The 24,042-nt window shown below is 42.1% G+C and overlaps 1 protein-coding gene across 1 annotated transcript; it reads left to right on the top strand.

Annotated features, from left to right (window-relative positions):
• Positions 1–10,992: 10,992 nt before the first annotated feature.
• Positions 10,993–23,853, top strand: CFAP206 (cilia and flagella associated protein 206; the record flags this gene model as incomplete). Its single annotated transcript, XM_079550223.1, has 12 exons — positions 10,993–11,100; positions 11,724–11,807; positions 12,105–12,195; positions 13,244–13,432; positions 13,677–13,835; positions 15,559–15,767; positions 16,524–16,643; positions 18,618–18,816; positions 19,258–19,395; positions 21,374–21,567; positions 22,499–22,642; positions 23,623–23,853. 12 exons carry the CDS (start codon positions 10,993–10,995, stop codon positions 23,851–23,853), a joined length of 1,866 nt encoding a protein of 621 aa, XP_079406349.1.
• Positions 23,854–24,042: the final 189 nt, after the last annotated feature.

The raw sequence follows: 24,042 nt of genomic DNA, 5'->3' as shown, positions 1-24,042 counted from the left end.
TTGCCTTTGTTTCACGTTCTTGGACTCTTTCAGTGTATAGCTGCACACTTCTGTTATACTTACCCTAAGACTCCAACTTCCTGAGTGATGAGAGGAGAGTCCTACACATTGATATATCTGAGCAATATATTTTTCCGTTATTTTTCTTATATTACATTTTCCCCTTCTCTGATGAATTTTCAAAAGGCACAAGCACTTTCAGTTTGCTGCAAATGGGCAATTGCTGGCCAAAGCTGAGCTCCACTCCTTACTTCTCTCACACTTTCTTGTGACCTCAGACTGCTGATGCCAGATTAGCTGATCTAAACAGATCTGGGTATCACTGCTTTTAGCCACTATAGGTGCAGTCCCTTCCCTGTGCTGCCTTTGGTATCCCACAGCACTTCTTGATTTTCTGGGTTTTTTTTGCCTGTTTGTTTTGCTACTTTTTTCCTTGCTTGTCAAGTGTTGCAAATATTAGGTTTGAAAAAGAGTGGTCTAACCCTGAGGCTAGCATCTGAACTATTTTGACTCTATAAATAAGGCGTTAACCGTCTCTTTACTTCTATATATGTTTCTGGTAGTCCATCTTTACTATGAGGTTTATAAACCTGATTTATACACAGTTCTGACTTCTAATAAGGATGTGAAAGTCAGTGACTGAGACCTTCACCCTTAAACCTCACCTTGGAGAATCTTGCAATGTCTTGTAGCTCTAGGACTCTGATGACAGTACACTTAGCTGCTTTGTGAGCACCTAAAGCCCTTCTGTAACATTCCCTCTGTGCTACTAGGTCTGTCTGCCTGCAGAAAAATGCTTTTTTGCAGGTCAGCTTACTAGATGGTTCAATCTCAGTCATAAAATCTGTTTACTGCTCTATACTTCTACCTGAAGAGCCTCACTGTATGAAGAAGGTCCGAACTTTACTGTTTGATAACTTTCTATATCTCATTTCTCATTTATGAAGGATATTTCTAATAGCAGTAGTGATCTCTGCTAGAATGCATGTTTTCCTATACTTTGAGGAAAATCACCTTCTATGTATTATTATATCATAAAGACTTCCTTTCTAAATGGGAAGGAAATTAAGAGACTTTGAAGATAATGATCATTGTAATAAGAGCAGTTGAGCTCTTTGAAAGGTGACCTGACCAGAGCATTCAATCACATTAAACTTTTACAGCTGACTGTTGTGAGAAAAAGGCGAGGGAGTGGACTCCAAAAATATTGCTCCACAAATGACCTATTGTTTTATGTTCCCAGGCTGACTTCATAAATGATCTACACAAGTCTTTGTTTACACACATAGCTTTAAATATCCCTGGGCAGCATTTCTTGAAGGTTTTCCTTTAAGGTCTAATATTTCTGACAGCTACTTGCTTTTCCTGACTTGCTGCTTTCACTGGCTGCACCTAGGGATCAAGATTCCAGCACTGGTTAACTCAGGTCAGCTAGCTACAATGTCTCCTTAATTGTTTTTTTCTGAATTTAGAGCTTAGCTTGACTATTCAGCAGGTGCTGGTAATACATTAATTCAACCAGAAGTCTTCTTAGATGGTGCCAGTCAAACACGAATGTAAATGCAATAATGCTCTACTTGTGCATTCCCTTTCTCTTTAAACTGGCTTTTAACCAGGAGATGAGGTGAGGACACAACAGGCAGTATCCTCTCTTCTCTGAGTCTTCACAGTGAATCTTGGCAGACCACCTGGATATCACCTTTTTCTTGCTTGGAAGGATATGGTTGTGAGCATGAACATGATGCCAATTTTGCTTTAAGTCAAACTTAACCATTAGATGTAATACACAAGAAAAGAGCCCTGTGTAGCTTTTGTGTTTGAGGAAGAGGAAGGTACAATACTGGAAAGACATTGGCACATGATACTGTAATGCTTCTTTGTTTCTTTTCTCTAGTTTATTTGCCAGTAGAACCAAATCATAATGCAGAAGATCTTGAGCAAAGACAATCTCAAAGTTCTTGTCTTGTCAATCTCTCAGTTGTTGTCCACCTTGCTAAAAAAGGAGCACTTTTACTCTTGGGCACTGCCTCACAACATATTTAAGGGATTCCAAGGTTGAAATTACCTCAGAGTCTTTACAATAACACAGATAGGTGCAGGATATGTATTAGAAATGAATAATCTGTACTTCTCACCTGGTACTCCAGGTGAGGAAGCATGACAAATCCATATCAGAAACCCGTGGACATTCTTGCCAAGCTATAGTGGGAGCTGTCATGGTTGAAAATGCATACAAGTTATCCAAAGATAAGCAATCCTAGAAAAAGAAAATTGTAGTTTATGGTATTTGTAAAGAGTACCTTCACAAAGAGTTGCTGGCAAACACCAGAGGAAAGTATCAGAGAATCTCTGAGGGCTGCAAACTCGATAACTCAAAAGAGCCGGGGTGCACATGTCTCAGGCACATCAGACCACTGAACTGGCTTGAAACACTCCCAGCACCACCAAAGCTAGGGTCTCAGCCAGCACTGAAACTCGGGTGACTCTGCTTTTCAAAGGGCTGCAAGGAAGCAATAAAGATAGGACTGTCTGGAGTATAGCTCTTAGTATGGACTCTCCCACTTGTACAAAATGAAGGCCTCTTCATTAAAACTGGAAAATTACTTTGGACTTGGAGCTACATATTAAAAACAGATTTCTGCCCTTCACTTTCTAGATCAGGTGATATCTGAATCAGGCTATAAAGAGTACCCTCTCCTGCTAAACAGGCATTAGCATTATCTTCAAGTAATGCCATATTTTCACAGAACAAAGTGTCTCATGGTAATACTGTATTGTTCTTCCCATCCTCTTTTTTTTTGTTTTTTAATTTTGGCCCAGCTATCTGCTGTGGTGCTATGAACTGGATCAGAGACCTGATCCTCTTTAAAAAGGGGGAGCTGAGAGTTTAGGCAAAACAGATTTATGCAGATCATTTGTAATGAAACAGGACCTTTGCTCCTGATTCAACAGAGAATGAGGTAAATGCTTGCTGGCATGTTTTATGCATTATAGTCAGTCATGTGCAGAATTTAAAGAAGCTGAATGCTGCAGTGATGTTTGTGTTAAGCTCTTCCTGAACTCTTTCATCTCTGAGACTGACTCCATTTCAGCATTTGGGTTTTTTTTATTCCTTTACAGACCTTGTTTCTCTACAAGAAAATAAGTCACATTAGTGAACAATTGTCAGTAATAAACTGGATGAGTCTAGCATTAAATTAACAACCCTAGATGTCTTCCTTTAAAGGGCAACTCTTAAATTCAACAGCAGAAAATAAAACAAACTGTAAATGTGTTTGGCTTTTGACTTTGATCTATAAATATACTTAAAACCTTGCAGCCTTGTGCTAATGACATGGCACCAGAAAGTAAAGACAACTGACTCCGCCATTGTAATAGAGAAGAGGAGGCTGTTCAAAGACATAAAAAATAGCTGTGTCTCCCATTCCTCAATGCATTTGATCACTGCAAAGCCATTATTCTTATAACCAGTTTATATTAGTTACCTATTCCATTTGGTGGCTGTTATATTTAAATGACAGAATCATAGAATACCTTGAGTTGGAAGGGACCCATAAGGATCACTGAGTCCAACTTCTGGCTCCACACAGGACCAAATTAATTTGTCTGTAGGTAACTGTCTATAGATAATTGAGAATGGAAAAGTTCTAACATTCATGAATATAAACACATTCAATAATAGCTATATCTTGGTTATTAATTAGTACTCCAGTCAAGACTTGCTGACCTGTCCTGGACTGTCTCCCAGATGATCTGGAAAACTGTTAATGAGAGGAGTCTAACCTCCATAATGACTTGAACTGATAGTTTGTTCTGCTACAGCCATTGTTAGTTGAAACCAGTTGCCACAGTCAAGAGCAGAAAATTTCTGTGCCTTCCATGTGTTTCGAAGCATGACTCAATGGAAAAAGCTTCAATACTCAGTTCAGTCCCGTAAGCAGAGCTCTTCAAGTGAAAGCTTAGAGTAACTAATTTTACTGCCAAGGAAAAGTTCTCATGCCTTTAGTACTGCTGCCAAAAGTGGCTGCATTGGCAGTGTACCAGAGAGCTCTTGGCTGACTGCTGAAAACCTTGCAGTGTTACCAAAACCACCAGCCACCCAGTCTGCCGCCAATGGGACATGAACTCTAATTCACCGACATTATCACCGCTCAATTAGAGGTGCATCTGCGTGGCCGAGACCTGAATCTGTATCTGTGCTGTGCAAGCTGCCACATGCCCTTGCGGGTTTGCCAGTCTCTGACTGAGCCCCACAGAGGCCGTCCTCTGCAGGGCTTTTGCTGAAGACAATGAGGAGCTGGATCCTTTCACAGTGGGACGTGGGACCACTACAGTCTGCCCAGAGGATTCCTGGACAGCTGCCAAGGAGACAGTGAAACTTTCTTTTATTCCATTCAGACGGAAAATAACCTGAGATTCCAGCGCACACCAGCGGAAATCTTTCAGTACGTGCCCCCAACCTTTGTAGCTTTAAATTGAAGATTAAGATGTTGGAATGTATGCTATTCAAAGATTCTCCTGAACAAAAGCCCTCTAACACTGTAAAAGCCTGAAAGCCTGAGCTTCAGCTGTTCCTGTGCTCGGTTCTGGTTAAGCAGCACTATGTCAAGTGATTTGGAGGGGATCTCAGAAGTATGGAAGAGGAAAAGGACATTCATGATGTTGAAAGACCGCTGGAAAGAATTGGGCTCATTTGTAAGTGAGTAGTATGGTTTCCACCCTACAATCTGTTTCTAAAGTTTCTGCTGCTTCCTTTTTCTTTCTTGAATTATTTTTCCTATGAGAATACTAAAGCTGCATATCTCTTTTTTCTCCTCTATTAAAAAACATTGGCTCTTAGATACTGTAATCCTGAACATAAAATCAGTATACATCTAATTTTAATTGCCTTGCAGCCTTTCTTGTGACAAAAAGACCTTTGCTTCTGATCAGTTCTACTGATCAGTTCTCACCCAACTTCTGGCACAGGAAGAAGGCTGCAAAACCTGAGGGACGTGTTGCTGTCTAACTCCTGGAGAAAGATTGAGACCCATTGGGACCCCACCAGGGGAGCAGCAGCTGGTGCCACATGATGTTTTTTCCTTGGATTTAACCTGATCCTGGCAAGCCTCTTAGACAGCAAGTGTTTTGGTAAAACCAACCTATAGCATGAAGGAGTGTCTGAGATAAATTTGTTACTATGAGTAGCACTCCTGGTGCTGCTGCAAATCTCCCAGAACTCCTCGTGCTTACACTTTCACAGCGTCTTCCTGTGAACATTTCTTACAACAAGTGGAGTCATCTTTCCTATGAAAAGCTTTGCAGGCAGTATACTAGCCATAGTGTACTGGAAAAGCTGAGTGTTGGCTGGAATCCATATGTTTTTCTACAAAGGCTGACAAAACTGTTTGCTTTTCCCCTTTCCTTTCAAGCTATCACATTGAATCTGATGACTGCAGACTGAAGAAGTGGCTGAGACTTTTAGAAGGACTGGCAAGAGTTTAAAGGCCTTGTTCTTTGATGTGTGCAGGAGGCAGGAACTTCTTGCATAATATTTGGCCTCAGTTTCTTCTCCCCCCCTCTGGAAGCAATCGTCTTGTAATGCCACTGTGTGCATGCAGCATGCATGCAGAGGGGAGAAAACACCATACACATGTACAGTTATCTCTTGGCCCTATTTCACCCCCATCCATCCACAGACTATTTCTCTTACTTTTCTCAGCTCCAAATAGTGGGAGCGTTCACTCTGCAGCTGTTAGTACAGATAAGAAGGAAGCACATTTTCTTGATCAGCAAGCCTCCAGCCAGACCCAGACTTCCACGGGACATGGAAGCCTTCACATGCTGGTCTGAAGCCTCTCTTGCAGCTCATTGCAAGCCTGATCTGAGCTGCAGAATTTTTTACAATCAGCATAGTCTCATGACTGCCTCACCCCCAGATAATATAGCCACAGATGTGGGTGCTAGGAATGTCTGTCTTTATTAGAATCAAGGCTACAGTGCAGGACCAAAGCAAGAGGCTATTTCGTGCCTGCATGCCCTGAGTACACTGTCATTCCAACTGGTATCACATAGATGTTTGATCTGCTGCTCATATTTTAAGGTGTGTCTTGGGCAGGTTCTGCTTGACTGGGACATGAGCAGGTTGACTGCTAAATGTGCCCATTGAGATGGAGCTACTAACCCAAGCTTTTAGTTAAGTTTCACACTGTGGGGGTTTTTCTTCTAGAGTCTGATATAGAGAGAACACAGATCTTAGCAGTCTGTAAACATATATACTTTATTTTGATATTCTGTATTTATTTAGCTATTTAGATGTTCGTTATCCAGCATAATCAAGAGGTCAAGGAAATGCCCAGTGATCTTTCAGCAAAACATCATTCCAGAGTTCTTCTGAGAGCACTTTCCACATTCAGGGTTGTCCAGAAAGCCTAGGAACCAGCTACCTCTAATACCAATGAGAGCATAGAATCACAGTTAGTGTAGCTTTCATGCCTTGGAACTGGCATGAAAATCTTTGCTTTGCACTGGTGCCCATTTCTAGAAACGTATAGGCCTGATGCTGGCAGAGGTCAGATGCTGAGTTCTTTGTAAAATGCACTTATGTCAATGTGTGATGTCTTTCAAACCTCATCCTGGAGGCTACTTGAATTTTAATTAATTCTATTCCTAACGGAATTGTGAAAAGAAGTTGTGAAACCTGAAGTTTCATAGTTTTATTTAAACGCTAAACTGTCTTCAGGTTACAGTTTCCAGTGAATCACAGGTAAGATCTCATTTCCCTTCAGCTGTCTCCTGGTGATGGGAAGGAGATGAATAGGAGGTCACAGGGAGCCAGCATCATAAAGTGTCTCAAGGAAAGGATTTGCAGAATTTCTTGTAAGACGTATGCCTCTGATTCAAAGCAAAACCAACAATCCTTCTGAAATATTTGTGCATGCCAGGGAAAAGTATTCCTTTCTTTGTTTCAGCCAAATGGACTTAATGTCCATCTCAAAATCCTTTTCTGTCATATTCTATTTCTATGGCTGAATGATTTCACTAGGTTTCTTCTTTATCAGATGTTTTCTCTACTTGTAATTCCACAAATTGGATTCCTATCTCTGCAGTGTTTTCTCATGTCTGCTAACAGGATTACCTGACATATGAGACTAAAAAACAATCACAACTGGCCAGTACTGTGTATCTATAGGAGCCTTAGAATCCATTTTTAATTGTAAAAAGTAAGAAGTGCTAACTCAGCTGTCCTTTGGTTCTCTAACAGCTACCAGGCATCCTGTGATATTAAAATATCACTTTTTTCCCCCATTCCTTAGCATTTCTTTTGAAGATTGCTGCAAACAGGCATAGACCTTTAAAGAGTTATTCAAGTATTCAACACAAATCTGCAGGATGTTAGGCCTTAATAGCTGCTGTAGGAAAGAAGCTGCGCTGGGAATAGAATTGCTTGCGTGCAGCACAGGTCAGAATTTTCAAGAAGGATTTGCAAATCGGTACACAAACTGCAAGTGCTTTTGGTGGGCAGGTTCCCAGCTCATCTGGGGGAAACACTAAAGGGAGATCTCTGTTTCTGGGGGAGTGTGGATAACAGTCCTCTTCTCCTCCAAGTCTGATTCACTGAGCTTTCCCTTCCATTTTGACAGATGAATCAAGAGGCCTTTGTACAGCAGTGACAAGTCACTAGTGGGAAAAGAGTGAGCTGAGTGAGAAGTCATCTTTCAAACTCTGGCATGGTTACACTCTCATCATTAGTACACTTTTCTTCTCTGCTAATGGGGTCAGAGCCATAGCAACATATTTCCTATAAGATTCCCTCCTTCATCTACACACCAGATAGTTATGTTTCCATACCTTTGAAAGAAGTTCCTATAGCAGGAGAAGAAAGCCCCGTCAAACAGGGCGCAGTCCAACAGCAGTTTCTTACGCTTCTTCAGCTTGTGGAAAAATTACTGTATCACAGTTGTTCTACTTTTTGCATAATGATGGGATGTGGGGCTCAGCACTGCATGAGAAGGTAGTCTCGTGAAAAGATTTAAGTTACTGATTTTTTATCAGCTGCGCAGACGTAAGAGTAGTTAACAGCTAAGTGACCCATGAAATACCAGCGTGTGCTTCTAGCCAAACTGCAGCTCTTTTGAAACAGGAAGTATACGTGGGAACTACATGATCTACACCAAGTAGTGTCTGATAAGTCCCAGGTCTAATCTTCAGCAATTTTTTTAAGAGAAATGATTAACAGAAAAAGCTCTTGAAGTGTATTATTTTTATTAATGCCTTTGAATGTTAATGCTACTGAGGAGTCTTGGGTAGCAATTCTCCTGAACGCAGCTGAACAGCACATCTATCACTAGAGTTCCCAGCTGAGGCACTTGGTGATGCTATGTCTGGAATCTCTCCACTCCCTCCTCTCTAAAGGTTTGAAGGACAAATAGCTCTGCTCCCCACCCCTCTCTGTAACCTGGCAAATACAGTGCATCCATTGTGCTGGTCAAAGGACCCAGGCTAACATAATTTACTTGTTAACTGGGTTTCTACAATACCATGGTTTGTTTGTTTTTCCAGAAATGATCAAATCAAGGGCAAAACCTGTTGTGCTGTGCTCTCTGCAAATTATGTCTGGGGAAAAAAAAAGTATATTTCCAAGTTGAAAGCCAAAATAAACTTCTTTGGCCAACAAAAGATTGCCTCAAGTGTCTTGGAGATATTTGAATCACAGGACCAAAGTTCCCAGTTCATGAGCATGATACAGTTGGAAATAAGGGTAGGTACAGCCAAAGGGTGGAGCTAGGATGAAGAAACAGAATACCAGTCCAATGATCCTTTACTATATTCTAATAGGGAAGCTCTGGCTTTTAACAACAGTTTAAATAATACTATAGATGTCACCTATGATGCCCTTACACATAAGTCTGCACATTTCCCCAGTAGCCTGAAATGGCTGTTTCCCTGCCACTTACCTATCAGAACCTCTGTGGGCAGCCTGTGCCAGCACTCTGTCACCTGCACAGTAAATTGTAGAATCACAGAATGGTTTGGGTTTGAAGAAACATTTAGGATCATGTAGTTCCAACCCCCTGTAATAGGCAGAGACACTTCCCACTAGACCAGGTTGCTCAGAGCCCCATCCAGCCTGGCCTTGAATGCTTCCAAGAAGGGGGCATCCACAACCTCACTGGGCAACCTGTTGCAGTGTCTCACCGCTCTCACAGTAAAGAATTTCTTCCTACTATCTTGTCCTGTCCCCTTGTCCTGTCACTAGCACTGAATGGAAGTACTGAATGAGTGCTTCCTGGTATTCAACTGTAATCCACAGTGATTTGAAAGTGAAGGTGCTGCTTTTAATGACTCTTCAAAATAACGTTTAAAGCCCCTGCAGCACGAAACCAACGATCTCTTCTCTGGGTGTGCAAATATCTCAGGCACACCACTAGAGGGAAGAGTGTCTCCACCTTCAGTGTGCAGCAGGCTGCGAGATGCTTCTCAGAAAGCTTCTCAGAGTGGTGCTGCACTGGCGTGGGGATGACTGTCCCTGGAGGCGTCCAAGAACCATGTGGATGTGGCACTGAGGGACACAGTTAGTGGGCACGGTGGGGTGGGTCAGTAGTTGGACTAGCTGACCTTAGCCGTCTTTTCTAACCTTGCTGATTCTGTGACTCAAATCTGTGCAGTGATTTTTGAGGAAAAAACGAGGGCCGTTGATTCTAGTTGCAAGAACACTGGATAAACCAGGCCTCCATTTTCAGAAATGCTGATCAAAACTTAACTTTAACACTAATTTGAGAGCAGAAATCCAGCTATTTTGAACATGCAGCCTTGGGACCTCAGGTGGGTCACTAACAAAGTAACTGAATTTTTGTGATCAAACAAAAGTGAACCTCCTGAGACCACGTTTTTACTCAGCAAATGTGTAATTGCCTTCTTCTTCCTTCCTTCCAAGTGAAATTAAAGAAGAAAGAGTTCTCCAGGAGCATCCCAAATGCGCTCCAGGCCCTAGGGCAGACTGAGGCTGCTGAGCGCCAGCCCCTGAGGGACGTGTGCTGCCCATGGCCACTGTGGGCTGGGCGCTGGCTGGGAGGACTCCAGCACTCTGAGCAGAGATGTGTGTGTGAGGACGGGTCACAAAAGCTCCCCGTTCTGCTGTGTGTGGAGAAACACTCCTGTGGATTTGCTATCTCTCTTGGTAAAGGTCTTGCTATTATCACAGGGCTGCTCCGAAAGTAATGCTTCCTGTTTAATTATGTTGGTGCATGACATTGGAAGCAGATGTCATGGAGGTCAAGCAGTGGCTGTGAGCACAGTGAGGGTGGTGTGTTTAAGCAGCTGCAGCAGCACCAGTAGGTCACCTCAATTGGTGCAGATGTTTTTGAGCACGGTATGCAGGCTCCTGTTCATCACTGGTGAAAATGCACAGGTAATGGTGATGTGTTGAAACATGCTGTTTTGTAGCTGAGAACTTGCTCCATCAAACAGCGTTACTGTGCTCGTCACATCTGCTGTAGATTCCATGAAAGCAAGTAGGAAGCATTTACTTTTGGAACAACCTCGCACTAAATCCAAGGGGCTGGGTTTCTGAAACAGGAATGCAGACGACACACTAAGAAACCCCATTCGTTATGCTACCAGAGTGAACCCCCAGACCCGCGGGTAGGACGCACTTGTAGACGCCGAGCTACAGCAGCGCGCGCACACCGCCGCGTGTTGCAGCTGCAAACGCGCACGCGCGCTCCCCTTGCGCGCGCGCCGCCCCCCGAGCGGTTCGGTCGCCATGGCAACGGGAGGAGCCGCGCCCGCCTCCAGCCCGCGCTCGCCGCTTGCCGCCGCTGGGTCGGGCCGGCTGAGGTGAGGTGAGCGCGGGGGAAGCGGGGAATGGGACGCGACCCCGAGAACGGCTCGAGGAGGCGGGTGGGTTAGGGTGAGCCGCCGGAGGGGGAGTGTATGGAGCAAAAGCCCGGTGACTGTCTTCTAACCGGCTTTCATTTTCTTCCTCGGGCCGTCGGGGTGCCTATGACCAGAATGTCGTGGGATCCGTCCGAAGGGGTCATAAGGCACATCATCCGCCAGGCGGGGCAGCAGTGTGCCGCCCACGGGCACCCCGTCTCCGAAACAGTGGTGGCTTTCATGGTAAGAGCGATTCCCAGCTGCTGGCAGGGCTACCGTGCTGCGCCATCTCCAGTTTTACCTGAGGCAAAGAGTTCCCCTCCTGTCACCAACGCGAAGTACGGACAGAAATCAGGGGCTGTGAGCAACCTGTCTGGAGGGAGGTGTCCCTGCCTGTAGCAGGGGCGTGAAACTACGTGATCTTAAAGGTTCTTTCCAGCTCAAACCATCTACTTCATGTCAGGGTGCTGAAGCTGGAATGGCTGCGGCCCAGGAGTGAACCGAGCTGGGAATGGCTCTGTTTTGGTCTGCCCAGGAGTCCTAAAGGGCAGGAGGGTAACTCTCAGTACGGGGCCTCAGAAATGTGAAAAAGCATTTTTGTCCCTCTGAAACTGCGTGTGAACACGAGGCCCTGTAAAGGCATTGCCAAGTCTGGCTTGTGGCAAAGGATAGCAATGACAGGAACATGAACCATTGATAAATCACAAGGAGGACCAAAATAAATGTCAAAAGACTCAGTTTTAATTATTTCCCCTCAAAGATAAAGAAACATTGGCTGCAGAGGAGATTTTTCACAACTTAAGAGGTTATTTGCGTGGAGTAGAAGCTGTGATATAAATTAAAAGCTTGGTTTTGGCCATTTCTAGGTGAAAGCTGTTGTTCTAGATCCAAGAAATGACTTTGATGTGGATCAAATCCTTACAAAAAAGGACGTGCAAAATCTTATCCAGGTAATTCCGACAGGATGTTGAGTGTCAGTGCATTGCTGAGACTGTATCCTTATATGTGGTAATTATAACATCATTTTATTTTGATACAAACATTTTCAGAACTCTAACGACAGTTTCTACCATAACTCTGTCTCTGAAGATTATGTGTTCACTTAGGTTAATGAGCAGAATTTGTTGTGTGTCTAGGAAATGGAGGCAACTGCTCTGCAACGTTTCAAAACCTGTCTCGCAATTGTGAGCAGTTGAGAAGTTTCCCAGCAAATTCAAAAGAACTCACCTCCGTGTCTCTTTCCTTAGCTCTGTGTTTCAAGGCTGATTGACACAGCAAACCCATCCCTGAGCACAATGAAGATGCAAGTTTACTTTGATTTGAACTATGCGAACAGAGGTAATTTCAATACAGTAATATTTAATTTTTAATAGAAGCGGTTCGTTCTGACTTTAAACTTTCACCTCTCCCTATAGAATCATAGATCATAGAATCATAGAATGGCCTGGGTTGAAAAAGACCACAATGATCATCGAGTTTCAACCCCCCTGCTATGTGCAGGGCTAATAATGATTCCTTCTTAAATGAATACTGGTGCTAAAGTAAAATAACAAGCCCTGGAGAAATGTATTATATAGGAGTGAGTGTTTCAGCCAGCAAAGCTCAGGCTGCTCCTGTTTATCTGATAGAGAACCACTACATGGAAATTCATTGGTGTGCCTGAAAGGGAAACTGATGGCCTATCAATATCCATAATTGAGAGCAAACTTCAACAACTGTGGTTTTAACCAAGTATGCTTTGGTCTCATCAGCAGCAACTTTATATGGTCTCAGCAAGGGAGTGTGGAAGTGGAAGGAAAGTGAGATGGAGAGAATGTCTCTGCTGTAATGAATTTCTTACCTCAGTGGGACAGGGAGGGTCGGCTGGGACACAGAAAATAAAACAAGAGTAGACAAGAAGTAAATATTTCCAGAAGATGGGAACTGTCATGGAAGTATGTATAGCATGTCTTAGCATGTAATGAAAACAAAAACAAAAACAAGCAAAACTAGGAAGCTGTTCCAAAGTCTTCTAGATGCAGTAAGCTCAGTAAGTCCAGTAAAAGACTTGTGAGATCCTGTGTAATGTTCAGATTTTGTCATGTAACTTCAGGTGTGTATGAAATGTGTGTGTGTTAAGTGTCCTACTGCACTCATGGAGTCTGGTAAGGCAGAGTTGCTGCTTTAAGTTACCCTGAACCATCTGGCCTCTCCTGATGCTAATCTTGCTAGTTTTGCTAATATTTAACTTCACTTCAGTTAAATAGAAGAGCATGATACCTTGTACATGTCTTTCACATATCACTGAGTCAGAAACCTTAAATTGCCCGTGGTTATGAATTGCCCTGTCTGCATAAGTCAAATTCCAAAGAATACAGGTGGTGCTTTCTAACTGTCCTTTTTTCAGCTGAATTACTCAGAGAGCATCGCCATGTTCTGGAGGGCAGGTTGGCTCCTCTGCTCAGGGACATCACAGATAGTCGTCCCCGCATGCAAGAGGAAATGAAGAATGTGTATCAAAGGATTGTTAACTACGTGCTGCTGAGCTCTGGCCTGGGATCCCCGACAGACATTGAGGTTGTCAGGGAGGTGACAGGTCCGTAATCGCTCTCTTGTGAAATTGGACTTTGGATTTCTCTTGTTGAAGAATTGAATGTCACCTTTTTGTTGATCTTTAGGAATAGATGTGCTAAATTGTCATGACTGCACATTGCCCAAACTGTCACTGCTCAGCTTTGATGTCTACATTTGCCATGAATTTCTGCTTCCTGTAGCTGTTGGTCAGGAGAGAATATTTTTGCATGTTTAATCGCTTTTTTCCCTATTCTCTCACTTTCCAGCTGCATTGCAGAGTGTGTTCCCCCAGACAGCTCTGGTTCCCTTCCTATCACTCAGTAAGAAGGATAAAGAGCAAGAGCTAAAAAATCTTACCATGCTAGTCACAGGAATTCGGTTGTACAACAAGGAATGTGGGAAAGGAGGAAAAGGCATCGATGACTGTAAGTATACAAGAATGCATTTGGGTTGTCAATTCCTGACCTTCTTCACCAGAGTGCCTTCACCAGTTATACTCGGCTCGGCTGAACATGAGCCGACAGTGTGCCCAGGTGGCCAAGAAGGCCAATGGCATCCTGGCTTGCATCAGAAACAGCGTTGCAAGCAGGAGCAGTGAGGTGATTGTTCCCCTATATTCAGCACTAGTGAGGCCGCACCTCGAGTACTGTGTCCAGTTTTGGGCCCCTCACCGCAAGAAAGATATTGAGGCCCTGGAACGTGTTCAAAGGAGGGCAACAAAGCTGGTGAGGGGTCTGGAGCACAGGGCTTATGAGGAGAGGCTGAAGGAGCTGTGAATGTTCAGCCTGGAGAAGAGGAGGCTCAGGGGAGACCTCACTGCTCTCTATAACTTCCTGAAGGGAGGTTGTAGCGAGCTGGGGGTCGGCCTCTTCTCTCGTGTCATTAGTGATAGGACCAGAGGGAATGGCTTCAAGCTACTGCAGGGGAGATTCAGGCTGGACATTAGGAAGTATTACTTTTCAGAAAGGGTGGTCAGGCACTGGAATGGACTGCCCAGGGAGGTGGTGGAGTCACCGAGCCTGGGGGTGTTCAAGGAAAGACTGGATGTTGTGCTGAGGGACATGGTTTAGTGGGAGCTATTGGGAATAGGTGAACGGTTGGACTGGATGATCTCTTAGGTCTTTTCCAACCTTGGTGATTCTGTGATTCTATGATTCTATACCCTGCCTCACTAGATAAACAGCTTTGACCCAGGATCTGTAGAGCTGAAGGAAAAGAACAAATTTAGTATTTGATTATAGGTTTCCATGCAGGCTACTACTCTGCTGTTAAGAGAGAATCCTGTGTGGTTTAGAATCATAGAATCATAGAATCTTTAGAGTTGGAAGGGACCTTTAAAGGTCATCTCCTCTGCAGAGAACAGGGACATGCATAGCTAAACCAGGTTGCCCAGAGCCTACTCCAGCCTGACCTTGAAAGTCTCCAGGGCTGGGGCATCCACCACATCTCTGGGCAAGCAGTGCCTCAAGGATTTTTGAACACATATTAACCTCATGCACTAATTTACTTCAGAAAAACTTGCTCTTAGATCTCTTGCCATTTAGTGAATTAAATGTGTAACTTTTGCCTTAAAAAGCAGTTAATTAAGATCTTGAAAGGGCACTGTTGACCCAATTAAAATTTTCTGTTGAGTAAGAGTAATGAGAATTACACTTAAAGAAAAGTTGCTTGGGCAATATCTGAATTCTGACAATTTAGAGTTACTTCTTCAGCTTCTTAACATGTTCTTCATGTTCTCTTTTGCATTTGGAAACTTCCTACTTGTTTCATGTGTACAGAACATCAGTAGGCATCTTGGAATTTTTGAAAACGTTGTCTTTGGAACAGGGCAAGAGTTACCTTTGTATTGGCATTTTACAAATGAGGAAAGCTGTCACCTTCAGTGCAACTTTCGTTGTGCACTACTGAAGTGCATCTACTGCAAAGCAGGACTCCGCACTGTCCTCCACTGTTGTATTTCCACAGCTGTAATTCTGACTTTACTGTAAGATACAGTGGTTGAATCTGTACACAGACATTTGGGAATGTAAGGCTAGAGTTCAATATTTAAATGGAATACTGCTTGGCTCTAAAATTGCACTGTAACCATTTGCTCATGTTTTCAAGCACTTTACATGTATGTATCTTGTATTTGTTCTGTATAAACAGTGCCAGCCATTCTGAACGAAGCCATCCCAGCAGCCACACAATCTATTGAAGACCATCTTAATGCTTGCCATGTGCTAGCCCACCGTTACACTGCTCTGTTGGAATCCATGCATGAAGACCAGAACAGACACAGGCAGCTTAGTTCTTTAAAACTGAAAGAAGCACTGTTCAATGTGAGGCAGTATGAGGCCTTCCTTTGCATCCTTCTGGTGAGTTACCACCTTGTTGTATCCCGTAGGGTTTTATTGCAGTAGAAGGTATCCAGGTTACCTTCTTGTACAGGACTGGAAAAAAATCAACATGAAAGAAATCAGAAATAATCAAAATCAGATGTTTCTCAGCATATGAGAACCTACATAATCTGTCATGCTGAGCTCAGTACCAAACATGCTGGGTAAAAGGCAACGTGCATTAATTGTTTGTTGCAGTGTGACTGTGATTCCACTTCAGTTCTGGAGGTTTCCTTTCCTGGGAAGGATGTGTCTTTTTATCACCAAAGGACTGCAAATGTAGGACATCTGCCACGTTTGCATTCTGAGACTCAGTCTGCTCAGACACTGCACAGATGACTGGAGAAAGTGGGATTCTGCCATCAGACACCTCGTAAGAAAAGCCAGATGACCTGAAATTAACTGAAGAAGATGTGGGTCAAGAAGATTTTCTGCTACTAAAAGCTATCACCTATGAAAGAAAAATTATACATCATCTCAGTTTTAGGCTGTAGACATCCCCAACACTTGTGGGGCCATCCAAAGTCTTAAGAACACAATTTAAATTCCTGAAACTTGTTACACTTATGAAGATAGTTTTATTTGCCTTTTGAAAGCTGTTGTTTTTTTTTCCATTAGCCTATCTTTTATGTCATAAAGCTTAAGAAAATATTTCTTTTAATAATTTTTTTTGTTACTAAACACTTATTTTCTTTTACTATCATACTTCTTACCTGAAGCACATTCTTTTTCCAGTCTGACACGATTACAAGTGGTCAAGAAATTGAAAAGTTGAATGTGGAGTTTACAGCAACAATGGAGCAGTTAAAAAGCACCATTCAGAATAAGGTCTCCGTAGATACCAAAGAAGCTTTTGTAAGTATTTGAAAGGAAAACCTATTTGACTTTAATTATTAAAAAATCACGAAACCATTGCAAAATACTTTGCAGGAGTGGTTTTGCCTAGTTTAAGAAAAAAGCTGCAGCTGAAAACAGCACCCTGTGTGGTTTTTGGGCAGGCAGCTAAACTATGGGACTTGATCTCAAGGTAAAAGGAGAGCAAGGTACAAAATGGGGGGAAGGAATGAAATACTATTTTACTGTGTCTCGAGTCGTTTGTTAGTATTTTTAGCGTTACAGCAGTGTTCTCCTGTGATGTTTCAATATTTCATCCTTCAGAATAAGTAATTAGAAAGCAAAATAAAGTCTAATGTGGAGGGGGGAAGGAGGAATACCATGCACACCTACACGTGCCTACTCTGAGCAGAAAACTTGTGGAAAGAGCGTGATCTGGCACTGCATGTGTGCTTGTGATTTTACAAGCCAGACATTCTCATTTGGAGAACATTTACACTGCTCATCGAGTTGCTCAAATCAGTTTTTCTCCTGTACCTTCACAAAGCTTAAGTGCTCGGTACACACTTGAACACAGTGGCAAAGAGAGAGGGAAGAGATGGGTAGTCTTTCCTCAGGGGTGGGTGAGAGGAGGAAGCCCAGTTTAGGCTCTGTAACTTCTGGAAAATCACGTCCCTTCCCTGGTGACAGAGGAAGTCTGTGAAGATTCAGTTCACTGACCTGAGTTTAACCTTTCTGAATACACACTGCCCTTCTCCTCAGAAGCTGTCTCCTCCTGGCTGCTTCCTAGATTTCTTCTCTTCAAGTTGGTTAGTTGTTTCTTCTCCTCTGCTGAGGGCAGAATATGTAATGTGATTTGATTTCAGATGTTTGCAGATGGAGATTTCCTTGTTAAAAAACAGATTCTGTTGCCTTTGGCTAGTTGCTGAGAAGCTGAATCCTGAGGGAATGTGGAGAAGCAGGATGTTCTGCCATTTAAAATTACAGAATAAGGACTATATTTGTAGTAAGCCTTTATTTCAGAAGACAGTAGATTTTATTAATATTCCTTTTACTACATATAGTTTGTTATAGAAAGAATGGTTTTGATCCTTGCTTCCTTTCCTTTCATTTCTTCCAGTTTTGCAACCTTAACATTCTCACCATGCTGTGATGCTGACAGAATCCAGACCCAACTCTTTTGACCGTTCATGTAATAATGCTGGTAACATGCATGAAACACATGGTGTTAGCATCCAGCTAGGATTAGCTGAAAATTTTCTCATAAACACTGTATGTTTAGATGTTACCAAACACATGATTAAAGTAACTATTTGTACTCCAAGCTGAAAGGCTTCTTCTATATGAGAGTACACAAGGATGTGAGAGTTGCTGCTGTTTGGAATGCTGTACCTGAAGCTGAAGCTGAAGAAGCTTGCACACCATTTGTCTGATACACACCATAGCTTGGCCACTGTGGCACTAAGTCACTCTGGAAGCAGAATGACAAAGACAGGTCCTTTGAAGATAGGAGCTGGGAGGTTATTTCATTTGGCAGTTTAGTTGCTGTGGTTCACCTGGTTCTTCCTCTATAATTCATTTCCAGTTACAAATCTGCAGTGTCAGTGAAGCTCTCAGTTCCAGGTATGGTTTTGGAGTAATCTGTTTTTGGAAAAGACTTCGGAGTGAATCATAGAATCATAGAATGGCCTGGGTTGAAAAGGACCGTAATGATCATCTAGTTTCAACCCCCCTGCAATGTGCAGGATTGCCAACCCTAGAAAAGTACCATTCTGGCCTGTGGTCACACGTATTAGGTGCTTGGACACTGAGGTGGCAATTCCATTTTCAAAGCCCTGGGCTTCCCCCAGAGTTTCTGAGTGCTGAAAGCCTTGTAGGTCAGGTCAGCTTTGTTCATATCATGGATTGTTGCGCATAGCATATGGGTTATGTTGCAGATACAAAATGATTCTGGATTTCAGATCATTTTCTTTTTTTTTTTTTTTCCTTCCCTAGCCTCTTTTTGTTGCAGCTTTCAACCTATGGTCCAGGTTTCAGGATGAGATACTTCTGCTAAGCTTCCTCACAAATATGACTAACTCTCTGCAGCAGTTCTTGGAAACCCAGTCACAGCTTTTTCCTGAGGAACTGCTAACATCTCTTCTGGAAGGGGTGACTGTGAAAACTGATGAGGAGAGGATAAGAGAAACCATGGGTACTGAAAGTTATTACCACTTTAATTTCCTTTGTTTCTCAAGATTATTGAGGTGGTGGTGTTTTGTTTGTTTGTTTTTTGCCAAAATCATTTTTTGTAAAGCTGATACCCCTAATAAACCAAGTTATATTCAAGGATATGCACTGTTTGTGAGTGGGTGTAAATGAAATAGGAGTACTTGATATTACCATCCTTTTGCAGTTCTGTTTCCAAATAAAACTAATGCTTTTGAAGCAGGACCCCCCAATATTGATTTTTCAGTCCTTCAGGGCTGATTCCTTAGGATCTCTTCTGAGGTAGGTCTTAAATTTGGGGATTTTGGGATCGTGGCACTGCAGATCCCACTGTGAAGACAATAGTAATCAGCTCAGCCTGTAGTTTTGTTTGTATTTTAAACATCAGATGTCTTGTTACTGAAATCCTTCCCTTGTTAAACCATAGGGACAAGAGTGAATGTTTCTGATTTCAAGAACCAGGAATGGCTCTTTCCAGAGACTACCTCTAATTCTGATGAATTGTTCATCCAGTACCACGGCTTCTGTGCACACGCAATTGGTGTAAAAGGCCTCACCCTTCCAGGTATGCATTGCAGTTAGATGTTCTCCTTAATTGATACGTGCACAAGTACTAGGGAAAATGGGAAGACATATTCTGGAAGTGTCCTCTTCTGTCAGAGATGGAGTTCCACATTTTTTGTAATTTTCACTCCTGAATGATTTCCCCTGTTAAAGAAATATTCTCTAAGAAATATCCAGATAAAATGCCCAAAATAGAAGGTAGGAAGGCTTCAAGGGTTGGTAGGCACAAGCAAGCAGAAGCAAAGCCAAGATGAGATGGATGAATGTTTCCTCTTTGCTATCTGTGCTTCTATATAACCTGCATTGCAGCTGAATGCAGGTTTGCTTATTGTTGTCAATGTGTTTTAATACGGTCATTGGAAAATTGTCAGATAGAGGATACTGTTTCTCTTTGTTGCAAACACACACACCCATGCCTTGAATAGTGGATATTTATTCAAACAGTAGATACAAAGTACCAAAAGTCTTCTGTGACAGTAATACAAAATCGCACTTAGTGGTCAGCCAATGGTTGGATTGTATTTGGTCTGGGCTAAGGTCACTTGTCTTGAAAGCGAGTCTCGTTTCAGCTACTCCACCAGTTCATGTTTTCTGTCTCCTTGTGTTTTATAGAACCTATCCATGTGGACTATTTTAAACCTACAGGAGACTGGGAGGAAAATACGGCAATTTCTTGTCAGTATAAACAAATACATAATTTAATGGTGGTGTGAATACATTTAAACACTTAGTGCTGCATGTGAACAGCTGTCCTGGGTTGGACTGAAGGTCTCTCCAGCCTTGTGATTGCTGGATGTGGCCAGTCATGGGCATTTGAAGACCATGAGTAATTAAGTAGAAACAGCCCTTCTTGCATTACGTTCTTCCCCGTTTCAGCAGTCAGAGGTTATGGGATTTCTTCAGATGAATGTTGTGTCTGCACCTTTCTGTTAAATAATCCTCAAGAGAGACTTTTCATTTATTTAATTGCTTTTTAAATCCATTTACAGTTTGTCGTGAGATATTCTTATTGTCATTATGTCCTACAATTATAATTACCTGTAGTATGAAAAGTACCTCTTTCAGAGAAGGTTTTAAGCTCCAGCTTGGTAATTTCATCAAAGGTTGTTTTCCTATTAGAAAAATTAGCAAGTAGTGATTTTATATCTAATGTTCTACAGGTATGATAATCTCGTATCATGTTATTTCTCATCAGTTGCTTGTTCTCAGTGCTGAGGAGGCCTCTTTCTTTGACTCTTCCTTTGTGGAAGAGTTAAGATCCAAACCTTGGATCACTTCCAACTCACTTCACTTAATTTATATTTTTTAATGAATTGGAACAAAATGTAGTATAGGAAATGTAGGCTTCTATTGTTTTTTTCTTCCCTTCTGTATCCAAATAATTCCTGAGGTTATTCATGCTTTTTTGATTGGCATTGAGTAGTGCCATTTAATATCTTCAGAGCACAGCCTGAGGTGATTCTAGGCCTTTCCTAGACAAAGACAGCCAAAGCAGAGCCATTCACTGCAGTTGAGCTCAATTTGTATTTTCTTTGATAAGTTATTTGGCTGTGATTGACATTTAATTTCCTTTCTTACTTTATCGTCCAGCTTCTTGGCTGCTTATTCTGTTTCTTCGCTAATTTCAGTGTTAGGCTCCTTGGTATAAAGGGACTGCTGATCTGGAGAGGAAACATTTCTGGGTATGGGCAATGTTTTTTACACCTTTCCCATATGTGTTTCATCCATTGTTTTTCTCACAGACACAGAGTCTAGTCTAGACTAAAGCACAGTGGCTGGAAAGTAATCAGAAGCAGATGTGATGACCTAAAGAAATTTACTTTTCTCTATTTAAAACAAACTTTTTCCAGAGATTTATTCTGATTTCAGAAAAAAAAGAATAAAAGAAAAGTGAAGCTGACTTGAGGAAAATGTATGACCTTGATCAAAAATACCTTTTGGATTGCATATCATAGTGTTTTGGTTTTGTTTTTCCTTAGGAAATCCTGCTATTGGCATTCTGAAGCACAAGGACAGATGTTATGTTTTCAGTTCCAAAGAATCTGCATACATTTTTGCTCAAGATCCAGATAAGTTCATTCAACTGAATGTAGAAAAAGCAAAAGAACACGCAGAGCTAATTCAGCTGCTCAACCTTCACCATCAGTTTGGATACCTTGCTCCTCGTATGCGGGTACTCATTGCCTCTTGCTGAACAACTGTTGGATTGCTGGTTTATCTGTTCTTTCTAGAACATAAAAAGACCAGGGGTGATACCCAGAAGAATAATCTGCCTATCACACATGATGCCAGTTGGTCCATCTCTTCCAGATCTTCAGGGTGTAGATAAGAAACATCTTCCCTTAATGTTCTCAGCTTTCTCCTACCAGGAGAACGTGTGGAGCTGAAGGATTATGGTAGTGGTAAAAAGAGCTGTTCATCCTTAGCCAAGGAAAATCTTGTGTCTGATGTTTCTTTTCCTCATTTTTGCAAAATTAGCTTAAAGGAACAGGGAGTAAATGCAATTGAAGATATGCCAGATACCGTATTAAGTAGAGCTTTCACTCAGAAGTTCATTTGTATGTGTTGGTTGAGGATGTAGTGATATATGGGACGGAAACTGGAATATATTACACAATGAAAAGGACCATAATCTATGAAAATGAATGTGATAGTTGTACCATGTGAAACCCAAGGGCTTGGTTGGGTGAGTTAAACTTTTTCTGTGTTGCATCATGAATTCGAAACCCCTAGCAATGCAAAGAACATAGACTTGAACTGACCCTTGGTGAGAAACATGAGGTTTATATCCCACCTCTGGCAGAGAATCACAGAATCAGGAAGGTTGGAAAAGACCTAAAAAAAGACTCTAAGATCACCTAGTCCAACTGTCAGCCCACTCCCACCATGCCCACTGACTGTGTCCCTCAGTGCCACATCCACACAGTTTTTAAACACAGTTTTTTTTTCTTTTCAGCGGGGTCAGAGGATCAAAAATATTGTTGAATGTAAAAATCATTACCGACGTGCATTGTACAGGTTTGCAGGTTTCTTTCTGCTATCTTACTTAAGCAGCTGTATTCTTTTCACTAATGACTTGCTTACTGTTTTTTATTTCCATCCAGTTAAGAAGCTCAGACAAACTTCCGATGAAACCAATCACAAAATGTGACAGTGGTACTCAAACCGATACTCATATCTTGCCTCCAACTATTGTGAAATCCTATGAATGGAACGAGTGGGAACTGAGAAGAAAAGCTGTAAAATTGGTTTGTATTTTGTTACTATCAGTGCATAGATGTTAAGATGTGTTCAGCGGTTTATCTTTAGCATAAGCAACCGTTTATGTTTTCTAATAGTTGAGCACAAAGAGCTTACAAGCAATTTGGTAGCTCATTGGTTTGACCTGCTGAGAAACAAATTACTCAGGGTGGTTTATTATCAGCATCTAGCCAGAAAACTTGAAGTGTTAAAATATTTCTTTCTTAGAAGACATAAGATTAGGCTGTAGATTTTCCACACCTGGGTGCTTCAACTTCCTCCGCAGTCACAAGAGATCTAGCTAATGGAGTTTTGGAGACTGTTTGGGTTCCTGATAGGAAGACCAAATTCCAGGCCAGCTTAGTCACTCTCCAGCCTCTGCTGTCTTTGACTTCAGGCTCCACCAACAGGACTGGACTCTGGGAACTTTCTCACCCCTTACTTATGTCGGGGTCTGAATCCCACAGCGTGAGACTGTATTTGCTGTATTTCAGTGATACCATCCTATGATTTACAGTGCTGTGCACCATGGGTGACATAGAAGAAGGAGCATGCATTTTGCTAACTGCTGATTTTGTAATTTCAGCACTTGGTAAGAAGAGGTTTTGTCATTGTATCTACAACAGTTGCTATGATTGAACGTGGCTTTCTTATTGTCGTCATAATCATAAAACCATGGAATCATAGAATGGCTTAGGTTGGAGGGGACCTTAAAGATCATCTGGTTCCAACCCCCCTGCCGTGGACAGGGTTGCCAACCACTGCATCAGATAAATAACATTATCTTTTGCCTCTTGCCAAGGGGCTAGCTAGAAATGTCTTGAAAGAAATTTTTTTTCCTTTTTATTTGATAATCTGTGATACCAACAACCAAACCTCATCACACGAGGCACAATTACCAAAGAAAACACAAAACCAGCAGGAGGCTGACTTAAAATTGTGCAGGCTACACACAGTGCTGATCATTTGATTCTTTTTGTCTCTTCAGGCCAATCTGCGTCGCAAATTAACTCATGCCATGCAGACTGATCTCAGCCATCTGAGAAGGGAGAACTCCACCCAGGTGTACCTGCCCAAAGATGTCAGCACCCAAACAAAGCGTGACAGCTCAAGCAGTGTACCCAGACCACAGATTTTTTTGGCAGGTCTCCGAGGAGGATCGTCTGCTACTACTGAAGTGGTCAAAGTGGATTTAACAAGACCAGTAGATAAAGCCTAAGAGAAAATGAGAGACTTAAGGAAATGTATTAATTATATGTAAAAATCTCAGCATATACCTGAATTGAATTACAGAAAAATCATAGAATCATAGAGTGGTTTGGGTTGGAAGGGACCTTTAAGATTATCTATTTCCAGCCCTCTGCTATAGGCAGGGACACCTCCCTCTAGACCAGGCTGCTCACAGCCC

The sequence above is a fragment of the Tetrao urogallus genome (genome assembly GCF_951394365.1).
Source record: "Tetrao urogallus genome assembly, chromosome: 2".
Taxonomy (NCBI): domain Eukaryota; kingdom Metazoa; phylum Chordata; class Aves; order Galliformes; family Phasianidae; genus Tetrao; species Tetrao urogallus.
This window is presented reverse-complemented; position numbering and strand designations above follow the sequence as displayed.